The sequence below is a fragment of the Tiliqua scincoides genome, chromosome 2 (assembly GCF_035046505.1).
Source record: "Tiliqua scincoides isolate rTilSci1 chromosome 2, rTilSci1.hap2, whole genome shotgun sequence".
In the NCBI taxonomy this organism is placed as follows: domain Eukaryota; kingdom Metazoa; phylum Chordata; class Lepidosauria; order Squamata; family Scincidae; genus Tiliqua; species Tiliqua scincoides.
In genome coordinates, this window is record NC_089822.1 from 125,053,107 (window position 1) to 125,075,792 (window position 22,686).

At 43.6% G+C, this 22,686-nt stretch overlaps 1 protein-coding gene across 9 annotated transcripts in view; it reads right to left on the reverse strand.

The window, feature by feature from the left end:
- Positions 1-22,686, reverse strand: part of R3HDM2 (R3H domain containing 2) — a 161,127-nt gene that overhangs the window by 23,046 nt on the left and 115,395 nt on the right. For 7 of the 9 annotated variants that reach the window (XM_066614315.1, XM_066614308.1, XM_066614312.1 and 4 more), the window contains 5 exons: positions 19,903-19,998; positions 18,200-18,231; positions 13,807-14,042; positions 6,574-6,731; positions 2,198-2,299 (listed from right to left, as the gene is read on the reverse strand). In XM_066614315.1, the coding sequence (XP_066470412.1) occupies positions 2,198-2,299; positions 6,574-6,731; positions 13,807-14,042; positions 18,200-18,231; positions 19,903-19,998 (624 nt within the window). The remainder of the gene's footprint in view (positions 1-2,197; positions 2,300-6,573; positions 6,732-13,806; positions 14,043-18,199; positions 18,232-19,902; positions 19,999-22,686) is intronic. The other 2 variants (XM_066614317.1, XM_066614316.1) reach the window with 1 other exon arrangement.

Here is a 22,686-nt window from a genome sequence, read left to right on the forward strand (position 1 = left end):
GGCACAACTGCAATGCAATATGGACAGGAAAAATAAGTGCTGGCATGACTGTGAAGAAACAAGGACATTTGGTATATATTATGGTAATGCCTGGCAATGATCTCTTTTGGAAGGCAATGTCAGAATCAATGGTTCAAATCAATAAATCGTGTTCCCTCTAGTCAAGAAGCAATTGCCACCACTGCTATCAAGAACAGACCCAATTTTTTTAAAGGGGAGGGGGCGAAGTTGAATGCCATGTTTCCTGCCATCAGCAAGAAATGCTATTTTGAAATATTGGCAAGAAACTACCCTATAGCACTTGAGACTTGGAGAGGCAACCTACAGCAAGACAACACAATGGAATATCTTATAAAGCAATCCAGTACTGTAAATGTCAACAACTTAACTTTGTAAGGAACTTCCACAGCCTGCTTTTGTTTTTAAAGTAGTATCTAGTTGCCATTTTTAGAAACTGAAGAAAGTGCAATTAACTAAATGGCTTTTAAAACTGCATTATTCAAGTGTAATAAAAGAGTTTCTAGTACTGTTTTTCAAATTTACATGTTTGATGGTGGCAACGACTTTCAGACCCAGGGAGTTCCTACATTGCTTACATCTGGTCAAAAGGCTTCTCCCAAATATGACATGCCTTATTTCTTATAACAGCCTTACAGTTCACTGGATTTGCAGCCCAAATCCAATGAACTATACTCTGGAATGCCATTAGAAAAAAAAGCATGTATGTAAATTGGGGAAGCAAACAGCAGGCTTCAGAACCATAATTATGCAATCAACACACAGTAGAGTGTTCATCTTCCCGTCACTCATGTCCTGCTGCAGAAACACAACTAATGTAAAAATAGTGCTGCCAATATAATCTGTGAATTGCATACTATTTTAAAATCTCACTCACCTTGCATTTTCTAAACCTACAGACTAGGTTGATGAGTGCCATCTAGTGGCCATCAGGGCTACTAGCAAAACATCCAGGAAACTGTCATAAGGACACACATGCTATTTTGTTCAGTGTCAGTGAGGTTTTCCTTCAACAGCTCTGTGCAGAGAACTGCTGATGAGGAAACTAATCCTAGCACACAAATGGGCAGGGTAGAGTATCAGTGTGATTTGCTGATGATGTTACCTTATAAGATGGTGAAAACATTACAGCGGCAAACTTATGCCACTAGTCATCAATGATGTGATGGGAATGACCCAACAGGTACCCAAGACAGTGTGCTGCAACCACATGCCAGACAATACTCAAAATTGCAGCAGGGCTGCTAGCTAAGGTAGGATCTGCATTTTCCAGTTGGTGGGAAAGTGAACTAATCCTTAAATAAGCACATTCCTTAAGGAAAGGTGTCTAGAACTCCAACAGTGACACAACTGGGCACTTATTAAGTATACTGAAAGGAACTGAGATCTGGGAATTCTGGAGGTAGAGGCAAGGATGGCCGAAATGGGCTGCAACAATTTACGTTCTAATCCTAAATACATGCAAAGTGAATGCAATTAAATTCCACTGAAATCAATGCAAATATCTTCCTAGAATGAGGAAGAGCCTAATGTCTTAAATCAATTCAGTAGGTGTTAGATGCTAAAACACCCAGGCAGGGAAGTCTCTTCATATTATGCAGTCCCACAATCTACCCTCATCCCTTGGAAGAGGACATGATAAAAAAGGATTTATTTAAATTTTATGTGAATCTAGCTGCTTTCTGTATGACTAATTTATGCCACTGTAATTGGTGCCTGTTACTTCTTTACTGGTCAAATTACTGAAAATTCTTATGAAAAAATGGCACATGATTTCTTTACCCCTAAATGATCAATGATCAAGGTTTTTAACAACCGGTACCAAATTTCTGCTCAATAGCTTCCTTTTAGGTGAGAACTCCTGACACTCTGTGCATGAAAGATGATCTGTACCTAATCATTTTGGCAGTTCCTCTCTACATCTCTTCCAAATGCTAATCAATAAAAAAGGGTATTATCTTATTTCCTTCTAAGCACCAAAAATGCTACTACCTGGTAGCTTGTAAACTTTGTTTGACACTTAGAGAAACCCTTACACCTTCCCCTCAAGCTCACATTCTCCAGCTTGGCACAGAGATGCAGACAACCTTAGCAAAGTGAAGCACGAACACATATCAAGGATGTAGAAGGAAAAAAAAGAGAGAGAAAGAGATGGTCTAAGAAGTGGGGAATTTAATACCATATTGTACTGCTGGGGTGGAGAAACTGGCAGGAGAACTTGGGGACAGGAGCTTGGAGAGTACTGAACAGGCTGCGGAGAGGGCTGCAGAGCTGGGACCGGCTGAGAGTGGAGAAGGAAACCGAGGGGTGGGAATGGGACAGAAATGGGTGGAAGGAAAGGGTGGAGGAGAGAGAGAGAGAGAAAAAAAAAAAAGGAAGAAAAAGACACAACAAAGTTAGTCATTGTATATATGGACAGAAAAAGGCAATGCCAGCTACCGGTTTGTCATCTCCTTCAGAGGAAAACGAAAACAGGTGCTGTGGAAAAGTCTGGCTCTACAAAAGGAAAGGTAATGGAGTAGCAAGAGGCTGGATACCCATCTCTAAGAAATTCAAGATGCACCATGCATGCAAACATTCCATCACAATCAAGAGTCTGAAAATCCAGCACCCAAGAGCCTAAACATTGGGACTGGTGACCAATATCTGGTTTGCTACAAGAGTCAGGAAGCAAGTTTCTCTCCTACCTGGCTCCCAGAAATTCCTACCAAGTCCTACTGTAGTTCTAATCACCCCAACAGTGTAAAATGCTTGTTTTGTTCTGGCTGGGAAAATTCTGGCCAACATTCAGACTATCATGACTGAACATTTAAACCAAACCAGGACACTTTGTTTACAGAAGTCAATTCATCCAAACTGCTCATTTGAGGGGGGGAAATGGGGGAGGGGAGAAGTAAAGCAGTGCACTGTGGATTTAGTCTGGCAAACATTTCCTTAGGAATTTTTATTACAATTTGATAGGTGAAGATGAAATTGCATGGCTCCTTGCCCAAACACAAGCAAAGAGTGATAATCTGAAAACAGAACATTAACCCTGCTATTTACATTCCCACCCCCCAAAAAAGATTTTTGTTTTAAAGCAAGTATATTCTTGGTGGAATTCTTTGTTAGAGATGGGGGAGGCCCAAGAAAAATGTTTTAGGAAAAGTATGTTTTTTTCCCCCTTTCAAATCTGGTTCGAGAAATCACCTTGATTTATGCTATTATTTTCAAGGCTCTACAGCTTTCTGGGATTCAGCAGATTACAAATCTAATAAATAAGGATGACTAATTTAAAATTCACCATGTATGACGATGAAACAGCAATCTTTTAGATAATGTTATGAAGGGTAATGGAATAGCCAAATGTATCGCTATTCCATGATCCCATTAGAGAGATATTTTCTGACCTTTTCCTGCAAAAAATATGAGTTCTCTTTTTCTGCAAAAAAATGCAGAGATTTCCACACAATTTCTAAGCCTCAGCTCATAATAGTGTTGGCTTTACCACTTTCCTAATAGAACCTGAAAAAAGAAACTATTTCTTTTTTCCTGTATTCCCAAGTAGCAAACAGACAATATATTCTTCCATGCCTCAGGGCACAGCAGCTCCATCACCAGCACTGGGCATATTTACAATTATTGTTTTAATAAAATGAAGGCATCTGTATTTCACAAATATACTCAACAGTTTTGCTTTAAATCATATATAGTATATTTTATGCTCTGGAAGTACATACAACCCTCGTACGTAGTAAAGTTTAGGTCTGGTAAGGAAGTATTGCATATATTTCCATTTTCCCCGAAACCATTCATATTAACAAAAACAAAAACAAAACATAGGGCATATAAAAATGATCCACTCTCCCACTCTGGGCAGGTCTCAAAATAAATGTACATCTCTGCTCCAAAAGACCCTCTTCAGGAATTTCTAACCATCAACTTTCCTAGACTGACACTGTTTCCTCCACTCCAAAAGTTACTAACCTGGGAGCCCAATCCTATCCAACTTTCCAGCACTGATGCAGCCACAAGGCAACCCTGAGGTAAAGGAAGAAACTATTTCCTTATTTTGAGGAGGCGTCCATGACTGTCCTCCCCGCCCCCCGCCCCCCAAGCAGGATGCAGCAAACACCCTATTAGCATTGTTGCATCGGCACTGGAAAGGTGGATAGAACTGAGCACATTTTTCCCCCTAAATGAAAAAGGAGCTAAATCTATAAGATCTGTGTTATAGAGAAGAGAGCCTTCTAGGCAAATATTTCAATGCTTCTGCTCTCTGCGGCAAATGAAGAAAACTGGGGAATGGGAAAGAAGCTGGTCACCCCCCTCTGACAATGTACGTAGGCATAAGAATATCAGATGAGCCCCGCTGTATCAAGTCAAAGGCTCATCTAGTCTAGCTTCCTGTATCTCACAGTGGCCCAACAGATGCCTCAGGCTGCATACAACACAACAAGATACCTGCATTTTGGTGCCCTCCCTTGCATCTGGCATTCTGAGATAGACTACTTCTAAAATCAGGAGGTTGCATCATGGCTTGTAACCCGTGATGAACTTTTCCTCCAGAAATTTGTTTAATCCCCTTTTAAAGGCATCTAGGCCAGATGCCATCACCGCATCCTGTGGCAAGGAGTTCCACAGACAAATTACATGCTGGGTAAAAAAATCTTCTCTTTTGTCTGTCCTAACTTTCCCAACACTCAAATTTAGTGGATGTCTCCAGGTTCTGATGTTGTATGAGAGGGAAAAGAGTATCCCTCTATCTACTCTATCCATCCACTGCATAATTTTGTATGTCTCAGTCATGTTCCCCCTTAGGCACCTTTTTTCTAGATAGAAGACACAAATACAGCAGTAGGGAAAACAGCCAGAACGAAAGGTAAGGGAAGGGATACACCAACTCTGGCAGACCTGAGAAGAGAGGCTTTCCCTGCCCCAGAGTCAACACATTCCACTCCTCTGCTGTGGCTGGTGCAGACAGTTCCAGTATGCAGAGCGGCACAGAGGATGCAACCAATTCTCCAGTTCTCCAGATACACATGCAGCCAAGCTACCGTAATGGGCAATCATCAGACTGTTTGCAACATGAGAAGATGCAAGCTGAGAAAGTACTGTAATCTACAAAGTAGACATACTTTGTGTGTGTGTGTGTGTGGGGGGGGGGATTACAGATCCCAACTGTGGCAGTAAGGTTAAAGCCCCCTTTGCCCTTGGCTCCAAATCTGTTAGGTGGCCCTGATCAGGTGCTATTGACTGAAGAAAAAATAAGCCTGTCGGAAATAATAATAATAATAATGCTTTAAACATCAGGCATAGTTTGCCCTTCCGAAGTGGGCTTAGCATTGGGGTTAGTGTTGTTGGGCATCTGCCTAAAGTTCACACCTAAGAAGGAGGCCTGCTGCTAACCCCTGGAGACCCTGCTCCTCCTCCTTGCTGTCACTGTTTGCTCACCTATCTTCTCTATGCATGTGAACAATGAAACAGAACAGCAACCTCCACTGGCTTTGCCCTTTCCTACTAAGCAGTAGTGCGCATCAGGGTCAGAACGAGAGTGAAAGGGAACGGACAGTAATAACCACGGCAAGGAGAAAATCAGTCCACTCAAGCCATCTATTCCAAGGGCCCCTACAAAGCAGGAGGCACTGACCAGATTCTAGGACATCTGATCACAGTACTCTCTTCACAAATAGGAAGAACTCCTTGAGTACATCTGCTCCTGACAGACCACAGATGCCCCCAAAAACAGTGCCAGTGGATTGATTTGAGTCTACTCTGCAGTGAAATAAACCTACCATGTCTGCCTGACACAATGTAAGATACCTAGATAGGGCTTTCCCATGCTACACTGTGCTCCTTTGCACACATTGAGAGTCTCAGAGCTTGTCTGCATTAATGGGTTCTAATGCTTTAGTTGTGCATTTTTTCCTACGCCCCCCACCCCCGTTTTAAATACTAGGAATTTTATTCAAGCAACCTTAAGACCTAAAAATTTCCTTTGGTACTGGGGAGCAAATCTGCAGTCCTTATGGTTGAGAACAAATAAACTGAAATGCCTGTTGGAAATGCTCAGAAGCCAGAGGGAAGCTAGTTATGACTGCCATGGGCCAAGGAGTAGGACTTCAAGTGCCCTTCATGCCTGTCTTGCCTTTGCTCATGGCTAGTGGAACCAATCTGAATAATGCATTCAGATTGCAGAATCCAACTGATTGATTTAACGCGCAGTATACACAGCCCTGTCTTAAAATAGGCACATCTCTGCAGCTGATACCACTTTTCCTAGCAAGTACCACGTTCAGATCTCCATACAATCCTGCGCACAGAGGCTGGGTCATCCCAAAATGTAAATGGTGGGAAGCCAGACTTGGTTAACAAGATCCAAATTCTGTGCTACATTCTGATTAAATGGGGGGGGGGGAGAGATCAGAAGAACCAATTTGTGTACAGAGTAATAAAACCATTTTAGCTCTATTCAAGCATGATTGTGCGCCAAGCACTATTCTGGTGCCATTTCCTGGACAAGGATCCATGGAAGAAGAGCTCTCCAAAACTGGGTTACACTGAACAATGACTCACCTGTGATATGATGTGATTACTCATCGCTGGCTGTTGCTGGGGTGTGGGTGGAAGTGGTTGATGCTGCTGCTGTTGCTGAGCAGAACATGGCAAAAGGCCTCGGCCAGGCTGAGCAGAGGAGACTTGGCTGCAGGCTTCTGGTGTACTTAGAGAAAGACCTTCACAAAGACACAAAGATGCTGCTTCATTTCTGAAAAGAGACGTGCTAGCCTTGGTGCAGGACTCCTTACTTCGCTTAACCACATTTTGCTTCACTTAAACTCCAGCTAATACAAGACAAGGTTTATATTATACTTCCAAAAGGAAGTAGCTTGCACTTTAGGAAGTTTCAGTATCTCCAAGAAGATTCATTTTTGCAAAAAGGCACCATGGGCAATTTCACCTTTTGAAATGAAAAGATACATATTTTGTTTCCTCCCTCATCTGACAGTAATGCTCCCCTTCATTGGAAAAAGTATGTGGAATATTTACATAAATCCACTGAATTTTCACCTCCCCACACACATTTTGTGGGTGAAAACAGCAATCACGTTGGCAGTGATGATGATGTCACATCATACACAGTCAACGGCAATACCAAGAAGCTAATATGCACAAGTAAACGTAGGACGAGTAATAGTCTATTTCTATTCTCCTATATGTACAAAGGGCTCTTAGATAAATGTTATGGAAGAAGCATCCTACTCATAGCTTTTAAAAAAGAGAGCTACAGAATTTCGCTCTTAACTGACACACAATTCTTATATTACTCCCAGTGCGGGGCAGGGTGTATGCATAACACGTCTTGAGAACAGACATACAACTGGAGAAAGCAGCATATAAGTGCGTATTTAGCACCAATTTGTGTGCTGTGACTTCAGTCACTCCCACAGTGAGGTCTTTGAGAGAGGTGGTGAAACCAGATCTGCATGATCCAGGTTCAGGTTGGCACATGATACTACACCAGCAAGAAAGGACAAAAAATACCAGTTAGCACCATTTGTTAATCCCCTTCTCTTGTGTTTTCAGTTCTATGACACAAGGATAATGCCATCTCATCAGATCTCAACATACTAGCCTTAGTCTTAGCGCAAGTCTTAGCGCCTTCCCTACTCTTACAGGCAGGCTTTCAAAATCTGTGTGTGCCTGTCGTTGTGTGATCATCATCACTGCTGCATCTGAGCAACTTCAGATATTATCTGGTTTTTACTCCACCGTCTCTCCGTAAGGTAAAGAATTACTGTTATCACCGTTTCCCTGAAGGGTACAAAGGTTTCAGGTAATATTTTACAGACATAACCATGCAAATAACTAACTGAACTAACATCTCTCAGGTCCCAATCCAATGCACTTTGGACCATCCTTTGGATAAAATCCACAGCACAAGGGAACGATAAGAGTACAAAGAACTCTGGTAATTGTTCTGCTTTGTTCCACGTCTGAACGGAAGCCATACTTAAGAGTGAGTGCTATACTTTCTGGGGTATGTCAGGGATAGCTGATGTCTTGTCTGCATTTGATCCAGTGGATAAGGACTCCTAAGTTTTGTCCAAGGATAATCACTATATACTTCAGGCTGCTTCGCATAGCAAAAAGTGAAAAACATATTTTCCAACATGCTGTAGGGGGTCATGACCAGTTGGGGGTTTCTTCAACAAGTTCCCCGATTGTATATACGTCAGAGCACAAACATTACTTTTGGGGTTTTTTTTTTGAAGAATGTATTATATGGGACACTAATAACCACTATAAATGAAGTTGCCTTAATTTTTTTCACATTACCTTCCTTCTTCATATTTACCACCAGACTCTCCTACCCATGAGTAACCTTATGACAAGATGCTGTATATGCTCACAAGAAAATTTGCTACTCAACGATTCACTCCTGCTCTTTGCAGTCATTAAAAAAGGGGGCATGTAGCAACAGATTAAGATGAAGGACAAGAGAGACAAGGGCCAAAACCTGAGGAACAGAAAGATGGCTAGCTAATGAAAAAGCACAGTACCTACTGGGGAGACAGATATTCAACTTCAATTGAAAACTGCCATTTTATATTATTTTCAGGTAAATGAGAACGAGAAGCCTGAAGAACGTGGCCCAACTAGTTACAAGGAGGTCTCGAAGCAGAAGCTCTTCTCACTGCAGCTATGCATCCCCAGTGCCATGGGCACTGCCACCACCATCTTGACTACTGCACCTCTGTGACTTTACACCTATACGTGTGGCCAAAAAACATATTTCAAATTCAAAGGTGCCAGAGCCACAATATAACACATGAGCATTTATTTTTTAATTTTAGGTAGGAGCTATACACACAAAAGGGGGAAAAAATTCCTTGATGCAAACAACCCTTAGGCACATATGAATGGCCCTTAGGCCATTACTGAGTCAGGTCAATGATTCAGCCAGCTGAGCACTATTTACAGTAATTGGAAGCAGCTCTCAAGGATTTCAGATGGGGGTCTCTTCCAACCTGGCCTGGAAATGCCAGGATTGAAGGTGGGACCTTCTGCATGCAAAACAGGGGCTGTACCACTGAGCTGCAGTCCTATCCACACTTGAGCAACAAGATTAAGCTCAGGATTGAACTGCACTTTATGGTTGGAAGAGAAAAGAAAATTTATGTTCCGCGACCAAACACACTAGAAAGAAAGAGAGGCAGGAGAAATAAAGGCGTTTCTGTGCCTGCCCTTGAAGTTCAGCTGGAGGATGATTGTAAACAGGGTGAATATATGGGTGGTTGAATGAGTCATCCCTACTGCTGCAGGAAGCAACAGTGAAAAAAGATATGATGTTACAGAGTGCCACCTCCTTGACTGATACTCCTGTTCGGGAGCTACAGGAGAGGAACTGGTACATCTGTAAAAGCATCATTCATTCCTGCATGTGGAAGGAAGGTTGGAAATGCTGCAGAGCAACTGAGAAGGGCTTGGAAACTAATTCATTCAAATTTGAGGCCACTGGGCAAAGAGATGTTCACATCAGATGAATCTGCAGAGTTGTGTATTTTCTACCTATCTACAGGGTCGCATTTTGGAAAGGCACATTTTCCTGTTATCATACAAGTCCATTGTCCTCAGCACAGGATTCTTCCATCCCACTTTTTTTTGGGGTGGGGAAGGGTTGAGTGAATTCACATTGTATGTAAAAGACAGGAAGAGAACATGGGATGTGTTTTCAAGCAATTTTTGAAAGGGGGTGAAAAGGGAACACATTGCTTCTATCAAAACTGCACTTGGACTGGGCAGTGGTACAGTGTAGGCATAGTTTCACATGAGGACAATTAAGATAGTTGATGGGACCCTGAACTGTGGCCATGAATCAGAATTCTGCAGTCCTGCATTTTGTTGTTCCTTCCTTGAGCCTTAAAATATTGTGACACAAGTAGCACAAAAATGTCAAAAAAGCCTAACATTTAGGCTGTCTCCATTCACAATTTTGTAGCAAGTTCCCTAGGAAGAAAACATCATGAGATTCCATTTCCATGAAATGCTAGTAATTAGCCATTATGCTTCTTTCTCCTCCTTGTATTTGCATAATCCTGATAACAGTTTCTCACAACACTAAAACAATGAATTGCACAGGATAACCATCTTGAATATAACAGCAACCCTGATTTATTTTCAATTCATTCTGTGTTTCCAGAAAGTGGACCTTCCCCTCCCTCCTTGAGAAATTCTCTCTTATTATGATGGTGAGGCAATAGTAGTTTTACACTCACATTTCCCTACCCCATTAACAGGCTGAAGAGACCAATTGCTCATCTCTTCAGTAATTTCCTTTTCCCAAGATCCATAATCATTCTAGTCATGGCAGATGAATGCTTGAAAATTCTCTTAACTTGCTGTCCTATGAGCCACCACCAACGAAAATAATCGATGCTTATTATTGGATTGAGCACTAACAAAAAACTTCAGAACAAGATTGCATTCCTTATCTATTCAGAAGAATTACACAGGGTCTCTGTGTTTCTATAGCCTCAGTCACCATTCTTGATTAACATAAGAAGCCACTGAAGGGAAAAGAACCAGGGTTATCACTTGAGTTGTTTTTGGAAAGATGTTCAGGAGGTCTGGTCTAGAGGGTAGAGCCTCCATTTGCCTGAAGATAACATCCACAGGTCACCAGTTCGAGGCCACCGGCACCGTGCGACCTTGAAGCAGCTGACAAGCTGAGCCGAGTTATTCCATCTGCTCTGAGCGTGGGAGGATGGAGGTCAGAATATGAAACCAGATCAGAAAGAAACATCTGAATGTTGTGGTTCTTGGAAGACAGAACCTTCTTTCAATTGTAAAAATCCCTACGGGGATTTAAATAGCCTGCCTATGTAAACCGCCTTGAATAAAGTCTGAGGAGAAATCTGACGATCAAGAAAGGTGGTATATAAATACCTGTATTATTATTATTATTATTATTATTATTATTATTATATATAACTTGAAGGACTCACCCAGCAAGCACAGGTACAGACAACATCCATTAACACTGAGCAGACTTGTGTGGCTTGAGGTCATCCACTGGAAGATGCCACAGTGTGCTCCACCCCCGCTACTGCCTTCCTACATCCACACTACTAATACCACATACACAAGCAGCAATAAAGAATTGGAGACTAAGGCCCAAGTCCTAACCTACTTTCTAGCACTGGCATAGCTGTGCCAATGGGACATGTGCTGCATCCTGCAATTGGAGGCACTCACTGAAGCATCCTCAAAGTAAGGGAATGTTTCCTTATCTAGGGGCTGCATTGCCTTTATGTCAGTGCTGGAAAAGGGTTAGGATTGTGCTCTAAGAGTTATACTGAGGGCTGCTTTCAAATGTGGCATCCTCTATGGAAAGCACTTGTTTGAGGAGAAACCATTTGTAGAGCACAGTGCATCTGTCTATTACAATGTGTGTGCATGTCTTACAAAGCTATGACTGGCCACTGCTTCTTAGTCCTTGCGTATTGAACACACACAGAGCAAGGGAAAAATACCTAAAATTGTTAAATGTGATGCCCTACATGACATGCAGAGTTTTTTTCCCTTCTGCACAAAATTTGTTACAATTGAAGTGGCCCTGAACCACTGGGTTGGCAAGCTTTAAACAGAGCACACTTCATTGGACTGAGACCTCCAGAAGACTGCAGGCTCTACTCAGTAGCAAGTGCTTTACAGTAAACTGCTTTACAGTAAACTGTTCTCCTGGATCCAAAGATGATTCACTTATCCTTCTGTGTGGTGTTTTAGTGCTGTTTAAGCAGAAGCACACAGAAAGCCTTGGTAATATGGCAATTGCGGGCAAACCCCCCCTTTGTTACGGCAAACCGACAGGGGTGCTAGTTCCCAGGCTGAAGTGTGACAATAGCTGATACAGCACTCTGTGAAGAAGCACCCATTGTTCTCACCCCTGTATGAGATTCTAATGTGGCTTATCTGAGAACTGAATGTAGCTGTTAATGTTGCAAGTACAATAAAAACGCAGGAGGAGGCTAGTAGAATCAGCTTTTCTCTCTCTCTGCTTTGAATCTAAAAGTCTGTCTCTCGTCTCTTCCTTGGCTCCTTGATTCTTTCCTGCACTTCCCCAGCAACCTAGCCTGGGGGCTTGGTTGCTCCCCCAAGGGTCACTGCAACACTTCTGTTATGGATTTATTCTTTCCATAACACTTTCCTTCTGTTATGGATTTATTCGGCATCTAGGACAGTGATTCCCAACCTTTAGAAGCCCAGGAACCACTGAAGTAAAAATTGGAATCATCGGGGACCACATGCAACCCTCCACCCCCAAAAATACAATTAAGCTTGTAATAAGATTAATCAATCAAATACTTAATGCCACCCATGCACACAAAAAATAAATATGTAATAACAAGAGAAGATTAATTAACAATGTGATTGTTTGGCTTCCCAATACTGGGAAGTGCAACTATCATGCAGGGAAGGAGAATATTAATCTCTGACATACAGACCAGGCAGTCCTCCTTTAGGCTGACCCTGACTGCAAAGGAGGCAATCCTGGGACTTCTCACAGTTGGTCCCCAACAGGAAGCAGCCACAGCAGGAGCTGGCGAGGGATGTTACAATCCTATCCACACTTTTCTGGGAGTAAGCCCCATTGACTATAATGGGACTTACTTCTGAGTAGACGTGCCTAGGATTGGGCTCTAAGGCTGCAGTGCTATGCACACTGTCCTGGGAGTAAGACCCATCAACTATGGTTGGACAGGAAAAGCAAAGGCATGTTCCATGAAATAAACATATCTTTGGGTTTAGGAACTTTCAAACAAACAAGGGGGGGGGCTACATCAACCACAGGAAAAATGCAAGGCTGAACACGCTTGGTGACACGGTTGTGCTCCATATGGTATACAGCTAACTGCAAATTAAACTCCTCTGATGGACATAATCCCCACTGGGATTATGCTGCAAATTTATGGGATTATGCTGCAAATTTATAGCCTCAGTCACCATTATTGATTAACATAAGAAGCCACTGAAGGGAAAAGAACCAAGGTTATAACTTGAGTTGTTTTTGGAAAGATGTTCAGGAGGTCTGGTCTAGAGGGTAGAGCCTCCATTTGCCTGAAGAAAACATCCGCAGGTCGCCAGTTCGAGGCCACTGGCACCGTGCGATCTTGAAGCAGCTGGCAAGCTGAGCCGAGTTATTCCATCTGCTCTGAGTGTGGGAGGATGGAGCTCAGAATGTGAAGCCAGATTGGATTGAAACACCTGAATGTTGTGGTTCTTGAAAGAGAGAACCTTCTTTCAATTGTAAAAATCCCTAAGGGGATTTAAATAGCCTGCCTATGTAAACCGCCTTGAATAAAGTCTGAGGAGAAATCTGACGACCAAGCAAGGCGGTATATAAATACCTGTATTATTATTATTATTATTGACCCTCTCCAGGAGATCAACATTATTTTTGGAACAAAACAGAGTTTGCAGGAGAGCCTTATGATCAGACAATCTCCACTCCTGGCACGTTTCCCAAGCCTTGAGAAGTAAGTCACTAGGCTGCACTCCCTTCTCTCTTGGTGGCTTCTGTCTTCTGATGCTTAGGGCTTCTCGTTTATACACTGCCAGGTAATGTATGTATAGGAAGGTGTGAGCTTATGTGGCATCTCCTGACCAAGCAAAGCAACCTCTCAGATTATTTCTTATTGGGCTAGGACTAGTTTCAATTCAGGAGTACCTCAGCCCAGGCTCGAAGCTGCCCTTGAAATTCCTCCCATTCTTCCTGAGTGGTGGGTGGGGAAAAGAGGGAAGCGATACCTGGCCGGACAGTCCTGCTGGTGCTGCTCCCTTTGCCGATGCCACCAATGCTGTCTCCTCGTGTCAAGATTGAAATGCCACTGAAGCTGCTGGCTTTGGTGACTGGAGGCCGTAGATTGCGGGCAGAGCCATCCGAGTCTGTGCTGCTCCATGGCCGGGGCTCTAGCGACTTCATATCACTCTCTGTGCTGCTCTGGCGGCTGCCTGAGGTCCGATTGAGCCCATCCCGGTTACCCCTACAGTAGAGATCACAACATTTAATGCCACCAGAGGTCAAAAAGATATAGTACATCTAAACATTTATGACTTCAATGTACCATTTGGTGTTAGGGAAGAACAGACAAAACGAGCATGAGTAGCTACACTGAGGAGGGCAGACCCAGGGGAGTGAGAGCTGGCCCTCGAATGCATTAACACGAAGGCGGATGAGTTTTACAGGCTGCTCTGGGCAATATGGGCTGCTACACATGCAGAATAGTCTGTATCAGTTGCTCAATGGTATTCAAAAATAGAGGCATACAGACCAAGTGATCTGCAAAGGCACAGACCCACGGTAGGAAAAAATATACTGAACGCAAGCGTGTGCTGATAAAGCCCTCATATAAGTTCCCAACCAGACAACAGAGGAGTTACCTCTCTCAAACAAGAGGCATGGGACAGATTAACAATAACGAAAGCTGAAGCACAGGGTCCCAGAAAACTTAGATCCTTTCTTTCTGCAGCACAGAACTATTTGAGAAAACTTCCCATGCAAACTATTCCTATCCTGCTCCTTGAATCTGACTTCTTTGAAATCATCTTGCAGCTCAAAACATAAATAAAGGGAAATTGGCAGTCATTGCAAAGCCAGGAGTAGGAAAATGTCAAACACTGAAAGACTGACCGGCAAGAAAGGGAAATACAAAAAACTGTTTCTGAATTTCAGGACAGGATAGGACAGAAAGAAGGAGAGTCTGTGTCAGTTTAGATTTAACGCACAGAGGTGTGTGTAAATAAAGGGTAATACTCTAACCTGTGCTCATGCAACTATACAACTGGAAGTCATTTTCTCAACCCCATCACTCCCTTCCAAAGCCTCTGAAAAGCCATCACTGAGAGTTGAGGGACTCTTGGCAGCAGCATGGGATGTGGCATGGGTGAGGATTTACAGGGGAACAATAACCAGCAGCCATGAGAAGAACCACAAGTGGAGGTGCTCTACTCTGGGATCCCCTTCCAGCTTTTGATTACGTACCCTTCTTCCTGCAGCCTCCTTCCATAATGCATCCCATACATACAAGCCAAGAGTCCCTTGACTCCCAGCAGTGGCTTTTGGTGGGCTTTGGAAGAGAGCGGTGGAGTTGAGAACACTTGCATGAGCTTCTGTCAGGATGCTACCCAAAGCAGATAAGGCACTTCATGACCAGTAATGCCTAGGCTTCCATGAGAATAGTTTAACAGAGGACCCCCACCCGCCACCACTATGTAAAGCACTACAAATCTCAGTGATGAAGTAACAGTCCATTTCTCTGGTAAAGTGCCACGCTGAAAAGATTCCATGAGCCGGATAGCTACTGTCAGTTCATGTATTTTATTTGTACCAATAACACAATTACCACATAATTTTAATCACACACTTTCAGGCAACTGGTGTGACCAAGAGCTCTGGCACCACAAATCCAATCATGATATGATCTTAGCAATCTTGATATTGGAAAAATAAAATAGGTGTGGAGGAGCCTTATAACAAGGTCTTTCAGTATCATGTTTCTGTGTTCTCAACCTCATCTGCATACCCACAGAGGCCTAGAGGCTTACTGCTCTGAAAAGTTAACTTCTGATAAAAGGTAAGATTCTACTTACAAGACTCCATTAGTGGCACAACAGTGCTTCAGGTACCACATGTGGCGTTGGTGACTATGTTGCCAGACCAGATTATAAGGAAAAATTTCTATCAGTCGCTTACTGGGTTGGTTTCTTTTTTTTATATCAAGATCCCACCGTTAAGCTCACAAATCCAAAAAAGCTTCACATTACACTGGTAGATTGGTATAAAAATGGATTTCAATGAGGCCAGATGCTTAAAACCTGTCTGCAGCTGCTGCCAAGTAGCATAGCTCCAATCATGGGCAAGGGCCTTCAGTCAGATCTGGAGACAAGATTTCAGAGGTTGTGTTTCAGTTTACCAAAACTAAATCCCTGCTTGTCAAGGTGGGAAGAGCCAGCAGTTCTCTTTTGAGTTAACATCTTGTTTTCTTTCCTTGTTTTCTGTGATAAGACAGAGCTGGAATGGTAAGTGGGAGAGGGTTGTGTTTCTTAGATGTAAACGACAAACCAAGTTAAGCTTGGCATGATGGAACCAGCTTTCCTGAAGGGTGGGAAGAAGAGATGACCAGATTTCTTATGGTAGATTGAAGGGTCTCTTTGCAAACCTGGATGACAGATAACTCTGACTGTTGTATGAAAAATGACAAATGTCCAGATTTCTCCTCCATATAGCTCAGGAGCCAGTGCAACTGTTCTCCAAATGCAGTACGACAAGCATTATTATTGCTAAAGGAATTAACACAGAACCCAAGAAGTTCTCTGAGATGATGAAAAATCACTTGGGGAAATATGCTGTTTTTTAAAAATGCCATTCATTGCCAATGACATGTCCACAAAAGGAAAGAACAAACATTGAGGGGGAAGTCAATAAGCACTGCAATTTCTTTTGCTAAGCAATAGCTGGAAAAAGAAAGCGGGGGATACTTGCAAAAGCTATTGCTTCTGTAGCTTTCCCTCCTGTGTGGGAGAGTTGGACAATGACTGGAAAAGAAACCATCCTAATAGTGAATTTCAAGTAGATGGAAAGGAACTAGACTTGGAGTTGCAGAACAGCAAATGGAACCTTTTGGCTGAACAAACTTCTGAGATACCTTGGACACAACATATATCAGGAGCTTCTCTGGGGCAAAGCCCACTGAAATCAGAAGCCAGTGTGCCCTCTTACAACTCCTTTTTTTGGGTGGGGGGCTCAACTGACGAAGCTCCACTTGGATGGTGCCCTTTAACCCCATCAAGAAGCCTAATAACTGACCAAGGGCCAGGATGACTTGACTTTTCTTTGGCTTCTCAGCTGACTCAAACCCCTCGAACGTTTTTCCCTTTGATGGGAATGCTTATTAGACACCATGAACAATACCTGAAAATCTTTGGAGGAAAAAGGTATTGCTATCCATCACCAAGCTGAATGCTGAGAAACATCCCCCAGTATTTAAGCTCATAATCACGTTCTGCAAATTTCCCTGTCTAAAAACCTGAACAGTCATACAAACCTGGTGCTTTCCCATCTTGTTAGCAACAGCACTAACAGATTGCCAAGATGATGCAGAAAGGGGCAATGTAACCGCTACAGATCATTATGCTTTTTAAAAAATACAGACGTAGAGTTGCCTCTCTTTGGTGGGAAGAGAAGCAATGACTCTGCTGATGCTGGCCAAGAAATGGGTCTTTGTCATCCTCTTTGCCCACAAGTAACTGGAGGAGCAACAGCTTAAGTGGGGTATACGTTAAACCAACCAGCAGTGATACCTTTGGGAGGGGAAGTCTGTGCAGAACACAGCACATTGCTTGCCTTATAAAAATCTACCCCACTGAGAAGACATCATCAGAATTTACATCTGCAGTGTTGACAGGGCCAAGATGTAAATCTTAAGTTCTTTTCTCTCTTGGGAAATCTCTGCTGACTTATTTGTGATTGCTACTACAGAAGCTTCACTGAAATACAACAGTTTTCTGCCTCTTTTAGCCCACATGAAATTAATTTTTAAAGTGCATATCTAGGAAATTTCTGTTGTAAGTCACATTACAGTACCCAATCACAAGAGATTAAAGAAAGGCAATTATATCATAAGATTTGAGACTAAATTTTCCTAAAGCTCCAACTGAACAAGGAGGAGACTGCATCCAGTCTGAAGCATTTTGGTTGTTTCTACTGATCCCCATCCCTAGCCTCTGTAAGGCTGCAATCCTGCACACAGTTACTTGGAAATAAGCTGCACTGAAATAAATGGGGCTTACACCCTAAGTAAATGCTTGGGCACTAGCAACAATATAACCTGTTAAGTAGGCAGGAATTTTAGTCTCATCTGATTGTGGAAAATACACAAACTGATGTTGCAAAAGATATGACAACTTGAAGGACTCCACAAGCAGCCATGCATGGTGCGAATTCGCTCTGCAAGACAAATGTATGCAAGAAATCACACAGAGGTACCTAAAGATCTGCCGCCTTTTGTGAGAGCTAGAGGAAAAGCCTTCTTTGGCGAGTCTGTTGGTTAACATCAAAGAAAAGCATTGTTATGGAGTTACAGGACCCTTCCCCTTAAGAAAGTCTGACGAACGGAAGAAAGTATACATGAGATGTACTAACCTGCTGTCATTCAAGAATCCGTTCTGGCCCGACTACCAGCAGACGCAACCGTGAGAGTTGAAACAGAAACAAAAATAAGAAAACTCATAAGACAATGGCTTTGGAAGGCTGAAATCTAAGGGCATCTGACTCACTAAAAGTTTGGGGGTGGGAAGACATCCATTAAAAAAAATTCTATAATTATAATAAGAGCTGCAATCTGTGAATGAAGTCTAGGTTTCATGTGACCTAAGGATCTGCTATTTGATACACCGTATTCCAAGGCATCCCAATTATGAGAAACACCTGAAAGACATTCTGACATCTCTCCCTCAGAACAGGGCACTTAAAATGGGCCCCACAATGGTTAAGCTCCATTCACATGAGAGAGGTTCACATTGACCAAGACACCCTGATTACAAGACTAAAGACAGTTGTTTCTCCCTAGAAATGAGAATGAAATGTTGATCCCCGAATGGTTAACATTCTTGGTCCTGTAGTTCAGCCCCTCCCACCTCCTCACTTAGCTTTCTCCTTGCTCTCCCTCTCTCTTCTCTGCTTCCTCAAAACCAGTGGTTATTCTGCTGTGATGTCACAGAAGGCAGGTATTGGCAGGAGACCTGTGGCCCTTCTGACTGCCAGACATTGCAGATCACAGTGATTTTATATCAAAGGATGCTACTAGACACTATGCTTTAAGGCAAAAGTGGGGAAAAACCCGCTGCTCAACGATGTTGACTAAACTGCTTTGTGAATTACTTCTGCTGGAAACTGATATATATTCTTAATAATAATCAGTCCATATTTCAGAGGCCCACCATTTCATTTTAAAAGTGTGTGCAAACTAGCATACGGGGGAGGGGGTGTCAGGGGGCACTGCTGCAACCCTTCCCCTCACCACCAGTTTTTTTTCTTTTTTCAAACCAGTTTTTGGATCTGTTTTCGAGGCCTTAGAAGGCCTTTTAAGGGCCAGGGATGCTGCTTGCAAAAACAAAAAACAAAAAAACAGCACTTCTAGTTTCCATGGAAAACTGAAGTGACGTTTTTGGGTAGGGGGGCAGCATTTTGCAGTCCTGGCCCCAGGCAGCACCAGGGCCAGGTCTGTAATTGGTGTGTGTACAGTTTCTTCTTGGAGAAATGCCTGCCACTAAGCAGTAGAAGCCTCCTCTGCTTTATCATGTTAGTTAAACAACGCTAACTCAGTTTTGAACAATAGAAAGCACTTTTCTCCTCCATCCCAGACTAAGTGCTAAGTACATCTAATTACTCAACATTAAAAGGATGCCTAATGCATTTGTTACAACTGTAAGTATATTTCAAAGTACAGAGAATAACGGAACACACAATAGCTTAAGGATAAAAAATAGAGGCTGTAACATCTTCTGGAAGCCAGGTTCTCTTTTAAATAAGCAACAATACCCACAGATCAGTGGGCAGAGAAGCAATACTGGTCCCTAGGACCTTTCCTCATTGACTGGATGGAGAGTGGAAAAATCCTTAAACGTGAAAACGGAATGCGTAATACACAAAAGGAAATCTATGCAAAGGAGAGATTCATTCAGTATCCATGTTCACAGGTCCAGTAAACAGTCTGGAACACCTGATGCTGCAATACTGTTGAACTAAACAGGTGTGGACCAACTCAGCAACTTGGATGGGAGACCACAGGGGAGCCCCACAGAAGATGTAAAGCTTTATATGTTTATCCAAGTATCTATGCTCACCTCTCGTGCAAATATGCGTTCTCTAACCCTCTGATACTCCTCCTCTCGCTCTTCTATAGATTTGCTCCTGCGTCCATCTTGTAACGGAATTCTGATCTAGATTGACAAAGAGGTTTCAGCTTAGTTACCATATTTTTCGCTCCATAAGACGCACCTGACCATAAGACACACCTATTTTTTAGAGGAAAAAAATATTCTGAACCAAATAGTGTAATAAAATATTTAATAAACTATAACAGAATAACATTTGAACCATGTAAAGTGAACAGGTCAACAGTGGCTCATTCCACTGTTCATCCATTCCACATTCTCATTCCATCCATCCTGGCATGAAGACACCCCCCCCCCTTCTTAGGGTGAATGTGATCATAAACTGGCATGAAGATACCCCCCCCTTCTCAGGGTGAACGTGAGCATAAACTGGCATGAAGATCCCCCCCCTTCTCAGGGTGAACGTGAGCATAAACTGGCATGAAGATCCTCCCCCTTCTTAGGGTGAATGTGAGCATAAACTGGCATGAAGCATAACATAACGTGCACTCTTTTTTGCAGTATTTGCTCCATAAGACGCACACACTCCCCCCCCACTTTTTTGGGGGGGGAAGTGTGTCTTATGGAGCGAAAAATACGGTAAGTGCTTGTCGCACACTGAGTATGGCGGTGAAACAAAAACATGCAGTGAGCAACTCATTAATGAACACAGTAAGCAGGCTGGGGGTGGCCTACAAGTACCCAGAGTTACTCTGTATATGATACATGCTGGAGGCACACCCCATTTAGGAAGCTCAACTGGCACACCTCTTATATTAACCCCAATTTTGCCAACCCACAGGTGTACACATTTGATCCCTGTTGCATATATGCAGCGTTGGGCAGAAAATGGCTTAAGAGTGGCACCTTTAGCTTTAGGAAACGCCTCTGAAAGATGCCATTACCTTTGAAGAGCACAAATGGGAATTATTATGCTTCAGTCATCTTAGGTAGCCAAGAGTAAATCAATTCCCACTGTTCTGAAACATGCCACTCACACAGCAGGCAGGCACACCATTCGTAAATGTGATAATGCCGCCAGCATTACAAGGGAAACACAGGGTGGGAAGCCCCATGGGTTTACATCATAACAATATCTAGTCCTCCACTGTAGGTTAGCTCTCCATTGGAAGGCTTCTCATTTTCTTCTTCCCATCATAGTACACTAAAACCCCAGAACTAAAACAGCATCAAAAATAAAGAAAGCAAGTGCTTTACTTTTAAGCCCCACTGCAATTGGAGTTTAATTGAATCTGTGATTCTGTGATTCAATTAAAGCAACTAAAGCCTGCAGCCTTATTCACACATGAAGCCCTATGACCTAGTCCTGAGGTTTACAATCTGTGCATTGTGATGCCCTGGGGAGGCGGGGAAAGTCTCCAGGGGTGTTGCAAGGCATCTTGGGGAGAGAAGTGGCCATAGCAGCTCTGCTCAGCTGCACGTGGTGGCCTCCCTACTTGCTGTTTTTACTGGAAAAAGCAGCAGCTGCAGCTGTGAACAAGGTAGGTGGGGCAGTATGAGGTGGGGGGAGTATGAAACATGGTGGGTGGTGGAGCCTCCCTGGCGTCAAGCTTACCTCCGGTGAGAGATGTCGCCAGGCAATCTCAGCTTCCTACGCTACGTGCACTTAGCAGCAAGGCCCTCTCTGGCCTCAGGCTTCCCTCCCAGTTCGGAGAAGGCTCAGTCAGCGATCAAGCTCAGTGCTGTGCAGAGTGCAATTGCTGGCCTGGGCATCCCTTGGTCTGGAGAAGGCTTGGCTGGAGAGCATGAGCCTTCTCTGTACCGGGAGGGAAGCCCAGGGCCAGAGAGGACCTAGAGTTGGGCTTCCCTCCTCCTGTAGAGAACACCTGGCCAGTAAGCAAGGTCCTGTGCTGAGTGTGCCAGGTCCAAGACTTCTCCAGACCGAGGGAAGCCCGAGACCAGAGAGGATCCAACCGGCAAGCACTTTCAGCGTGGGACTTTGCTTACTGGCTGGGTTCACTCTGAAGCAGGAGGGAAGCCCGACCCCAGAGAAGGCTGGCCAGGCAGCGCTGCGTGTGCTTACCAGCCAAGCCCTCTTTAGTATGAGGCTTCCCTCTGGTGCTAGGGAACGCTTGGCTGGAAACGCATGCAGCACCTCTGAGCTTCGTTGCCAGCCAGCCTTCTCTAGTGTCGGGCTTCCCTTGAGCTCCACAGAGGACCCGTCAGCAAGCATGCTTAGAACAGGTTTCCCGTGGTCCCGTGCTGAGCATGCTTGCTGGCCGGATCCTCCCTGGAGCATCCCAAGAGAAGGCTGGTCGGGCAGCGGGGTGCTGCATTTGATCAGCGTGCAGCCTCCTCTACCTTCGGGCTTCCCTCCCAGTCAGGAGAGAGGTGTGCATCGTCCTCCTGGCAGGCTCCAGACCAGGAGGGAAGCCCTAAGCTAGAGGGGGCTCCACAAGTAAGTGCACGCTGCGTGGGGCTTCCCTCCACCTAGGAGGAAGCCCAGAACTTAATCCTATTCACACTTTCCTGGGAGTAAGTCCCACTGACAGTAATGGAACTTACTTCTGTGTAGACATGCACAGGACTGGACTCTCAGTCCGTTCTTAGTCACGGAGTGCAGGGAGGGTCCAAATGCCACAGACTGCATTCCTCTGTCTAGTCTGGGGAAAGTGGGGTGGCATCTGTGTGTGTGTTTCAGTCAGGATGTATGTGCGAGCATGCCCCCCGCTATCTACTTTGGTGGTGGGTTGTGGTCTCTCTCTGTCAGCTTAGCCAAGGATCATCACCTCT